General features: G+C 41.7%; 1 protein-coding gene across 5 annotated transcripts in view; it reads left to right on the plus strand.

Moving 5' to 3' along the window:
* The window catches only part of PID1 (phosphotyrosine interaction domain containing 1), a 96,822-nt gene extending 91,344 nt beyond the window's left edge, over nucleotides 1-5,478 (plus strand). For all 5 annotated transcript variants that reach the window (XM_064385884.1, XM_064385886.1, XM_064385885.1 and 2 more), the window contains one exon: nucleotides 3,508-5,478. In XM_064385884.1, the coding sequence (XP_064241954.1) occupies nucleotides 3,508-3,984 (477 nt within the window). In that variant the 3' untranslated portion in view covers nucleotides 3,985-5,478. The remainder of the gene's footprint in view (nucleotides 1-3,507) is intronic.
* Nucleotides 5,479-10,899: the final 5,421 nt, after the last annotated feature.

The raw sequence follows: 10,899 nt of genomic DNA on the forward strand, positions 1-10,899 counted from the left end.
CACTGATGAGATATCAATGATTTTAATGGGAAAGACCACCAGTGGGAATTTTTGCCTCAAAATAGCTTTCTTTTCCATCTGATAATGAAAGGAATTATCTGTTCTTTGACCTTTGGTTGGCAGACTTGGAAATTGAAAATTGATGGCTGTACTGTACTGGCTTCACTGTAATAGTGTGGTCAGGGGTTTCTGAGCATTTAAACAAAGGTGGGTATGCTGTGAGGTGTGTCAAGGCAGGAGCCAAAATGCAGGGAGCACTGCTTGTGGAATAACCTTGTAACTCCTAGCTCAGGGAGAAGTACCTTCCTGTGGGTCAGGGAGTGGAGGTGTCTCCCCAGCCCCTGTATCCCTGTTGTGTTTTGGCAGGGAACCATGCTGTGATTCAAGGTTAGACATCTGTCTTCACCAAGAGCTTCAGTGATGCTACTCTTGTCAAATGTTTGTATCTCAACTAGGAAAAAAAAAAAAAAGATAATTCATTTTAAAATCCAAAAAAGTAACAGCACTAGTAGGTGTAGATGTTTCTATATAAGACACAGTGCAGGAGAAACTTTAAAGTTGAGGTTTTGTTTATTCTTTACAGTAAGCTCCTTATTGTAATGTCTAAGCACCTTATAAATATTTATGGATGTGTCCTCAAAGGAAAATGAGATTTATATAATGGAGGTTCAAAGTGACGTTAAAAGAAGCAACTTTCCAAAGGTTCCTACACAGTTATACCATGACAGAACGGGGACAGTAAATCAGACCAGTACATCCCATTTTGGTAAACAAGCCAGAATTCCATCCTTATTATTAGTTACTTTTGCATTGGCTGCTTACAGAGTAATTCACTGCCTTTTTTTTTTTTCTTAAAATACAACTACTTTATTTTAGAGAAGTCCATTATTTTTTGTAGATTCATTCTTAAGCAGGCCACACACATGGATTGATGGCCAACAGGGGGTTGCAGTTAGCTGCTGCAGAGGAACAGATGAGAACATTACATTCAATTTATGCTGCTCTGTGACAGCTCACTCTGATCTTGCTCCTTGGCTGCTGAAGGTGTCCAAGCATCATTTGGGAGTTGCCCATACTCAGAAGCTGATGATGTGTGCTGGGGTGAATTTTCAGGAGAGAGCTCAGCAACACTGACTGCCTGGGATGGAGTTGTCTTTGCTTTCCTCCCCTCTCCCCATCCTTGTGCTGCTCCTCGGGGCAGCTCATGAGCTGGCAGCAGCTTCCTCTTTAGGACAAGCCAGTAGTGAAACACTTCCCTGCATCCCCTCTTGTGCACTCATGAGAGGTGCCGATTTCTGTGGTCTCCAGGTGACACTGGGCTTCTCCAAACAGCAGCTGGAGGGACAAAATGTAGCTGTGGTGGCAGCTCTCTCCTGCAGCCAGGGATTCAAAGCTGTATTTGGGCAGTGACAAAGTGCATGAGCAAGAGGTTATTTCACTGTTCCTCAGGGTTTAAAGTCTTTGTGCAAATCGCTTTGAAGTTAGTGAAGGACTTCTGATGCTGCAGTGGGCTTTGAATTTGACCCCAAGCGTCAGTTTACTGTGTTTGTCTTTTGTTTGCTGGCTTGTGAGTATGAAGCAGTGCTGAGCAAACCTTTGGAGAATATATTGAATGTGCAGATTTGCACAATGATCTTGCTCCGTTCAAAGCAATCTGGCTTGGGGTATATGTTGAAATACCCCCCAGTATGCTGTAGACACATTCCTCTTTGGTCCTGGATGTGCTGTTTGTATGTGTTTAGTTGGCACTGTGAACTCTGAGGTTTTCTTTTAAGTTTTTCTACGGTACTTTAGGGAACTCAACTTTCATCACTAATAAAATAAAATAAGGCAAAACACTGGTAGGTCTTGCCTTGTTAACTGTTCTAGCTGTTGTGTTTCCCACTGTTCCAAAAAAAATACAAAGCTTTATAAGATTCAACATATTCCCAGTGCAAATCATGAATATTTATAGGCAAAGAATAAGACTTCCCATTTTGAAATGTCAGTGCTATGAAATTGCTTTTTTGGCAAGCATGATTAAACCACACAGACTTCCAATAAAGTTTTGTAAGCTTTTTCCTTAATTATGGCTTAATTTAGGCCTCTGAGTTTAACAAAACGTGTGAAACTTGCAGCAAAATATTTTTCTTGTGGAAAATTTTGTTTGCATAGATTACAAATCCCGTATTTCTTGTGGTTATAGGTTTTTTTAATGTGCTTAAATGTGAAAATTCCATGGTTTTTTCTTTTCATTTCTTAACACATTTACAGCATAAAAATAACCTATACTGCATGTTTAATGCAGATTTTTGAAGAAATTAATTTGAAAAGTGCATGTGATTACTTTTTTCCTCCAAATGCCTTGAATAAAATGTAGAGGAGGCTATAAGACATCAAGCAAGGGGTAAAAGATTCTGTCTCAAGCAGTTACTGCTGCAAGAGATAAATGAGGAACAATTTTGCTTTGATATAGTTGTTCTTAAATGTACCATCCTGACAAGAGCAATAAATAGAATAATCTACATAATTGCATTTATGTGGCATTGACCTGTCTTTCCTAGAGAAAATCCCATTTCCCAGATAAAATAATCTTCCATTCAGCTGTAAGTGGAAGGAAGCCTCATTAGTAGCTGCACAGATTTAGGGGAATGTTTCTGCACAGGCTTAATACAGAATTTTGATGTGGACCTCCTAGTGAATTTGATATTTGATGAACAAATTTCTGTAAAGGCTCTCAAACCACCTTGCTTTCATGTGCTGATTGCCTAACAGGGTATTTACTCAAAAGGACTACACAGGAAAGCAGAGAGATGATATGATTAAACTTAGGTAGATTTATTACTAGATTTTTTAACAGTATATTTTCTTAAATTGATGTAATAAATATCTCAGCCCAGCTCAAAGATAAAGTTTTGAACAGCTTTGAGCTGTTCTGGTTTAATACTTAAGTAGAAGTAGCCAAAGTGGTGGAAAAACAGGATCATTTTGGAAAAGAAACATTCAAACAGTTTAAAACCCTCTGCTGTGATCATACTTTTCTGACCCCCTGCAGCCTTGCATTATCAAACTGAGAATGTCTCTCTCTCCATCTCCTTAATACTAATGTTTGAAATATGATACAGATAAATAATCTGAATAGTGTGTGAAGGAAAAAAAAAGATGTAGTTTGCATCACAGCTACTTTGGACGTGCTCCAATGGCATTTGCACTTGCTGAGATGAGCATAGAGGTAGTCAGGGGCTCTAAAGTTGGGATTTCTAGGAGAGGTGAAGAAAGTGGAATGCCTTGGAACTCGGACACTTGGGCATTTTTAATCTCTGGGTTTGAATGGGGAAGTCAGCATCTGCAAAAACAAATATTTGGAAAGCAGTTGGAAAACTGTTTTACTGAAAATGATGTGGAAATTGGGGAGTTTGTGAGGGGAGGTGTGTGCTTTTATTTCTCCAATGAAACTCCCTGGAACTGCAGAAAGTCCCACCAGAGTCTGCTCTCTGTGTTTTCATCTATCTTTGTTCTTCTTTGCAGGTTACATATTTGGGTAAAGTTTCCACAACAGGGATGCAGTTTTTGTCGGGCTGCACAGAAAAACCAGTCATTGAGTTGTGGAAGAAGCACACGCTCACCAGGGAGGATGTTTACCCAGCTAATGCCCTGCTGGAAATTCGCCCTTTCCAAGTCTGGCTGCATCATCTGGACCTCAAGGGTGAGGCGACAGTGCACATGGATACCTTTCAGGTAGCACGTATAGCCTACTGCACTGCTGACCACAACGTCAGCCCAAACATCTTCGCTTGGGTCTATCGGGAGATCAACGATGACCTGTCCTACCAGATGGACTGCCACGCTGTGGAGTGTGAGAGCAAGCTGGAGGCCAAGAAGCTGGCCCATGCCATGATGGAGGCCTTTAAGAAGACTTTTCACAGCATGAAAAGCGATGGCCGGATCCACAGGAACAGCTCATCGGAGGAAGTGTCTCATGAATTTGAATCTGATGATGGCTGACTGAACTCATTCACAGTTCAGCAAAGGCAGAAATGGCTTAGGGAATGAGAGCTGATAGGTGAATAAGCAACAATTGAAACTGGGTAATGAAAGGACTGCCAAACACTTGTCTGACCAGCTTTTTAAATCAGAAGAGCAATTTGGTACCTACAGATATGCATCATTAAAGTAATTACGTTGCATTGAAATCTGCTGCTGTTGTAAAAGTGAGAAAAAGATCTCCCTCCCCCACCTCTGTCACCCTCCCATCACTGTTCCTTTTTTGTCTCTGTAGTTCAGGTGCATACCATGAAGTGCAGTCATTCCTGTTTGTCTTATGAGACTGGTCAGGCAATTTTATTAGTTGCTTCTCTGGCATTCCTAGCTGCAGGCTGATGCTGAAGCACAAGAGCAAGTAGGCCTGGAAAGCCCTAATGGTTCCCGAAGAATCTTTCCCCATGATACATCACACAGACCCTTTGACAGTATGTAGGCTAAGACAGCCATACACAGCCTTTTAGACTAATGGCCTGGCATTCTGCAGTTAATTCACATTTCACAGATGAAAGATGAAAGATGCTTGTATGTACACATTATATCATATGCTATCCTTTATTTTATTCATTGTACCTATTTTCTTAACATACTGGCTGCCATGTCTTTCACCCAACACCAGTAGTTGCAGTTTCAGACTGTGTACTGCAGGATACCAAAAAGGGGTGGGCAGAAATACTCCCTGGTGGCTGGGGGGTCAGCAAGTCAGCCCTGCTGTCTGTGCATTAGCCCACCCTGATTGCTCCACAGGAGGGGGGCCCGCTGGGAAGAGTTGAGGGACGCTTGGGTGTGTCAGTGTTAGAACTGTGACTTCTCATCAACCTCAGGGGTGACGAGATCCGAGCGCGGTGGGCACAGCTCTGTGTCCCCTTTCTGCATTGCTGGTCGAGCGACCCTGGTGGGATGGAGCTGGCAGTGTCTCACCACACAGGGCTGCCTCACTGTAAAGATCAAAGGAAGTGGTCCCTTAGGAGTCAGGTTTGAACATCTGTTCTGGTTGAGAACCTCGTGTTAAGATTCCCTTATCTTTCCTTGTTCACAGATATACAGTCATGCCTTTCTTAAATGCAGATGTTTAATAAAACTCAAATAAAGTAAAAACTTGTTTCACTTGATATTTTTTAAGGCTGAGAGCAGATCAATAGTTTGCAAGTAATGCTGCTCCTTTGTACAATTTTGTTTGTAATTATGGTAATGTTAGGGGCACTAGGGCACCTTACAGAAGCCTTAAAAGAAAGCTAATCCAAGCAGATAGCTCTGTGTCTGTGTTTTGTGTCTCTGTGTTTGTATGTGAGAGTGTATGTGCGAGTCCAGTGGTAAAGCATGTGGATTGAGCATGGAGATGTATTGAGGAGGGCCCACACCTCTTGAAAATATGCTTGTTGCTTTACAATGTATGTAAACTGTTCTCCAGCATAAATGCATTCATACTTTAATAAAAAAAAAAAGTTTTGAGTTAAACCTTGTTAGTTTTAAGCTGTCTTTCCAATGTAAACTCAGTGGTTTTGTGTGTGTGGGTTCTGTGTTTATTTCATTTAGTGGAATGAAAATGTTAATTTATTTCCTTTTAATTATTGCATCAGTCATCATGAGAATTGCTGTTAACATTTTAACATTATTTTAATTTCAATGTTTAGGTTAATTATTGCTGTGAGGTTAGTTGTTGGGGTTTTTTGGTTTTTTGTGGTTTTTGTTCATTGATTGGCTGGTTTTGTTGGTTATTTTGGATTGTTTTGGGTTTTTTGTTTGGTCAGTTGGGGGTTGGTTTTTTTTTTTTTAATTTTTTTTTACTTTGTGGAGTGGGGACATGATTTATAATTTTTGCTTAGCAGGAGGTGGCAGAGATACCCCCCTCTCCCAGCCTGACCAGATGAAATGAGCTCTGCTGAGTGGGAGCAGTATTGCCTTGCTTACAGAAATCACAGCATGTTTCAGGTAGGGCATTTGATGGCAAGATGGGGAATACACCACCATGCTGGCAGCTTCCAGTTTTTGTCTGAATCTTTGGATGACCCAGTGTTTCCAAATACAGATCTAAAAAATGATTTCTCTTTTTCTTCCCGCAATGTGCATTTGGAAGTGGGGAGTCATGTATGGACTATATGCTTGTCAAAAAAGAAAAGAAAAAAAAAAGAAAAGAAAATCTGGGTCCTGCTGTGTATATAGTTGCCTTTTTGAACAAAGGCAGAATTAGGCAAAATTTTCTTCAACTTTTAACAAATTATTTTCTTTTGCTCAGAGCTGTAGTCATATGTTAGTTTCCTGACTTGTTTGGATGCTCTGCCACCAAAGCTGCTATAAATGGGTGGGTGGAATCCCTCATTCCATCCTCTCACCCAGATGTCCCTGCTGACAGCAGAGGGGTTCATGTGTGAGCCCCAGCTCTTAGCCAAGGGCTGCTGGAGTGTGGGAGGGGCAGGAGATTCCCAGCCCACCCCACACAGGAGCTGAGGTGCCTCCTGCCAGTCCTACAGTGGGTGGTTTGAGTTTGGGATTTCCATTTCTGGAGCAAATACTTAGGAGAGTGGGATGTCTTCCTGTCATGGGGTGGGTGTGATCTTTCTGGCTGACACAGTCTGCCCTTCTCACCCTCCAGTCCAGGCCAGAGCACAACTGCACAGCAGTGTGGTCAGCAGTGGTGTGGCAGCAGCACCAGGGCAGTGACTCTCCACCAGTGCTGGGTCCTGGGGAGGCTGCACCTTGACAGTGTTGTGTCCAGTTTTGGGTCCCTCAAACGGCATTGAAGTGCTGGAGCATGTCCAGAGAAGGCCAATGGAGCTGGGAAAATTTGTCTGGAGCACAAATCTGGTGAGGAGCAGCTGAGGGAACTGGAGAGAGGAGGCTCAGGGGGACCTCGCTGTTTTTTACAACTCCCTGAAAGGAGGTTGTAGCAAAGTGGGGCTTGGACTCTCCTCCCAGGTAACAAGTGATGGGACGAGAGGAAGTGGCCTCAGGCTGTGCCAGGGAATGTTTAGATTGAATATTAGGGAAAGTTTATTCCACAGAAGGGTTGTCAAGCGCTGGAACAGGTTGCCCAGGGAAGTGGTGGAGTCACCATCCCTGGAGGTATTTCAAAGCCATGTAGGTGTGGGGTTTAAGGGCATGATTTAGTGGTGGGCTTGACAGTGCTGGGTTAACATTTGGGCTCAATAGTCTGAAAGATCTTTTCCAACCTAAACAAGTCTAGGATTCTATGATGATTTGATTATTAATTGTCTTTCCTGTAATGTGCTGGGACCTGATGAAAATATACTGTCTCTCTAAGTCACCTGCCAGTGTGGGTTGAGTGAAGAATATCTTTGTTGGGATTTTTGCTGTTGTCTTTTCATTTTTATTTTCTTATACGGGATAGTCTACATTTCTGTTTTACAGATGTACTGATTTACAGTGGGTTGGGGAGGTCTCCCAAAGATATTTGACACTGTGGCATCTGTGATAATTCCTAAGTGATTGGAGGCTGTGGATTCGTTGAGAATTTTGCATGATAAAAATGAAATATAAAGGAGAAAATTCTAGTCCTTTTATTAGAAAATCAGACCCTTTGAAACACGAACCAGCTATTTTCTAATAGTTCAAACATGCAAGAGAATATGAGGGAATGTGAACTGCAGTGTGTCTTTGAAAACATGAGATTTGAAAAATAATCAGTATCATGAGTTTGGATTCTTAGATAATTTGGAATTCAGGCCAAATCTCTGTGCATTATCAATTCCAAATGTGTGATGCCATTTGCAAGAAGGAGAAATGCTTTCAATCATGAATTGCTAGCATAGCAGTTATCACTGATTATCAGTTGCCAGTAGATACTGGAATGAAATATCAAGTTAAACTTTTACATCAATTAATCTGCTGGAAAAGAAAAATCACAAAGTTTCCATCAGAAGTAATTTCCAGTTGGCTAAAGTCGTTGCTGTTCAACTACAAAGAGTCCAGTTTTGGATCTCACTGCATCCCGCTGTGGGTTGATGAGTTCCTTCAGTGTCAGCCAGGAAAACATGTGAAGGATTTATTTCCCTCTTGTGCATCTAAGGGAGAGTGGAAAGGGTCCGAGTGTCTGTGCATTATTAGGAGTGTGGAAAAAGCATTTAGGTCCTTGTGCCTCAATGCCACTACGTAACATCACCACGGTTATGCCAAGGTAATTTTCACCATTTTTAGCTACCTTAAGAAAGAGAAACTGTGACTCTGTGTAGAGTAAATTAGTTTGGTTTTCAAGCTCTGAAGTCTAAATGTCTTCTGATCCTACCAAGTCTTCTGTGGAGCTGTGAGTGAATGGTGGTTGTGCCATGGGGAGAGCAACACTCCGCACTAGTGAGCATAGATTGCATGAGAATTGCTTAGATGTGCATGGGGGTTCTAGCCCAGGGGGATGGAGAAAGGCAGAGAGTAATTTCTTTCATGTTTAAACTCAAAGGCTCCAAAGAACAGCTGAATGTTTTGTTTTGTTAAAAAAAAAAAAGGAAACAACCAAAAACACGACAAAAAACCTCTCCAAAACAAAACCCTCTGCAGCTGGTTCCACTCCTTAGCTTTTCTGTAGAGAATGACTTCACTTTTACATGAAAAAGCAGTTGGATTTTGCCAATGACTTTCATTTAATTTTCCTAAAACTTACAGATAAACGGTATATGATTGAGAAACCTTTGATACAGTGGCAACCCCTTATCAGTCTCCTAGAAAACTTTAAATAGGTTATTTTTGGAAGTTTTGAGACTTCTATATCAGTGAATTCACTGAATTTTATTTTAATTGTAAGGTTCTCTTTGTGTCTGTGTACACATGTATGGATATATCTGTTCATACATACCTGCACACACACACACCTTGATAAACATGATCCTTGTTAAATATTCTGTATGTGATAGACATGTAACACTAGGTGGATGTGTGAAGGCAGTCTTGCATGTTGGTCTTGAGATGAATGTTTTACTTATTAAACGGTTCTCCCTTTTTCAGTAAGAAGCAAATTAAATTGTCTACCTACATGCAAAATTTGATGTACCATATGCATTATTTACCATTTACCACCAGAGCTATCCCACTCCATGCCCAATTAGCTGCTCTAAGAATGATATATGCTTAGGCTCATTTTTCCCTGTGGCAGTGAGTTATTAATTTGCATGTAATTGGGAAGTGATGACTTAAATGTATGATTGTTGTCCTGTAGACCAGAGTTTACAGTAATAGAATATATCCTTTAGTGAAAGTAGAGACACTCACTATACCTTTCTTCTAATGTAATTTTAAACAGATACAGGGTGTTTTAAAAAGTTCCTTCTTTGTTGAACTCCATTAAAATGCTTCCTCTCTCTCAATGTGGCATTGACCATGGTTGGCTGGGGAAAGGCAAGGTTGTCCAGGGGGTTGTGCCCTCCCACCTAGCAGGACACAGACACTGGTACTGTGCCCCTGTGCTGCAGTGCACAGTGTCTGCTTTGATTTGCTTGAAGTTTGGGAAGACCTCTCTTGTGTGGCTGCAGTTCATGGTAAGTGCTGTGAGAATTTCTGCAGTTAGAATTGTAATTAATTTTGATCAGGGCTGTTAAAGCAGATACAATGATTTACTGAAAATAATTGTATGTTTGGAGAGATGTTACGGTGGTGCCTTCTCTGATAAAGGGTTATGAGATGTGTTGGAAGCACAGGTGTGATGCAGATGCTGACTGTACAGCAAATGGGATGGGCTGGTAATCCTGGGGGAGAGGGTGGGAGGGCACAGTAAGGTCCCAGATCTGATGGCAAAGGAGGGAATCTTAATTGCTGTACCTGTCACATGGTGCAGAATCATCCTTCCCCAGAATGTCCCTTCCCCAGGGGGTGGTTACTGTGCAGACTGGAGCATCTCTCTCTTTCCCAACTTCCACCATTGGGGTGGGAAGATAGCACTAGGTGGTGACTTTGATTTGCTTTGTGCTTTACATACTCTGCTATTTTCCTGCAAATCTTATTGCTCTCGGAAAGAGAGGAAACATTATAATCCCATGAATAATGCATCATGTGGCTGGTATGTTTTCCTGCAGGCAGTATAGATTTTATGAGAATGATGGACAGGAGTGGATTTCATTCTTAGTGAATTGTAATTTTATATCGTTGATATAGGTCATGTGAATGTGAAAAAGCGTGTTATTCCCATTTCAAATTCATTATTTCAATTTAGTTACCTCTCATTTAGAGAGTAGAAATAGTTTTAGACATAATTACTGAGGATGTAATTAATCAAGGTTTTCTTGCACAGTTGGGTTAAATTGTTGTGGTTGAGTGCTCAGCACCATGCCAGTGCTCCCTGGCTCAGTCTCATCTTTAATGGATTCCAGATCTCATGGTTTCAAGTAACAACAGCTTTTCCAGATCCCAAGATAATAATGAAATACACAGAGGAACTTCAAAGGAAACTCTTCTAGAAAGGAAAAATGAGGTTAAATGATGATAGTCAACTGCAAGATATTTTTGTGTCCATAAAATATGTCAGACCTATTCCAATGCAGGAGCAGGTGAAATCTGAAACTGTGCTTGACTAATAGACCATGCTTCACAACTGCCCAGGCTCTCCTAGATGGGCTGGGACCTGATTTCTCTGGGGTTCCCAGGTAAGTTTCTTTGTGTCTTTTTGAGTCAGCTCTGGCCACAAAGAATTAGCAGCATTTGTGCCTCCCTTCCCTGTTTCTAACAGTCCTTGCTGTTGGGTAGCAGAGGAATGACCTGGGATGAGCTGGAGAGAGGAGCTGTGGGATCCCTGCACCCACTGCTCTGCCCCAGCCTGGCTGTCCTGCTCTGCCTGTCCCTGGTGTCCCTGTGAGGAGGTGGCTGTCACTTCCAATGAGCTCTGCTCTGCTCCCTGGGCCATTGCAGTGTCTTCTGCAGGTAGCGTGCTCTGATTAAATT

This window comes from Passer domesticus, chromosome 11 (assembly GCF_036417665.1).
Source record: "Passer domesticus isolate bPasDom1 chromosome 11, bPasDom1.hap1, whole genome shotgun sequence".
Classification (NCBI taxonomy): Eukaryota; Metazoa; Chordata; class Aves; order Passeriformes; family Passeridae; genus Passer; species Passer domesticus.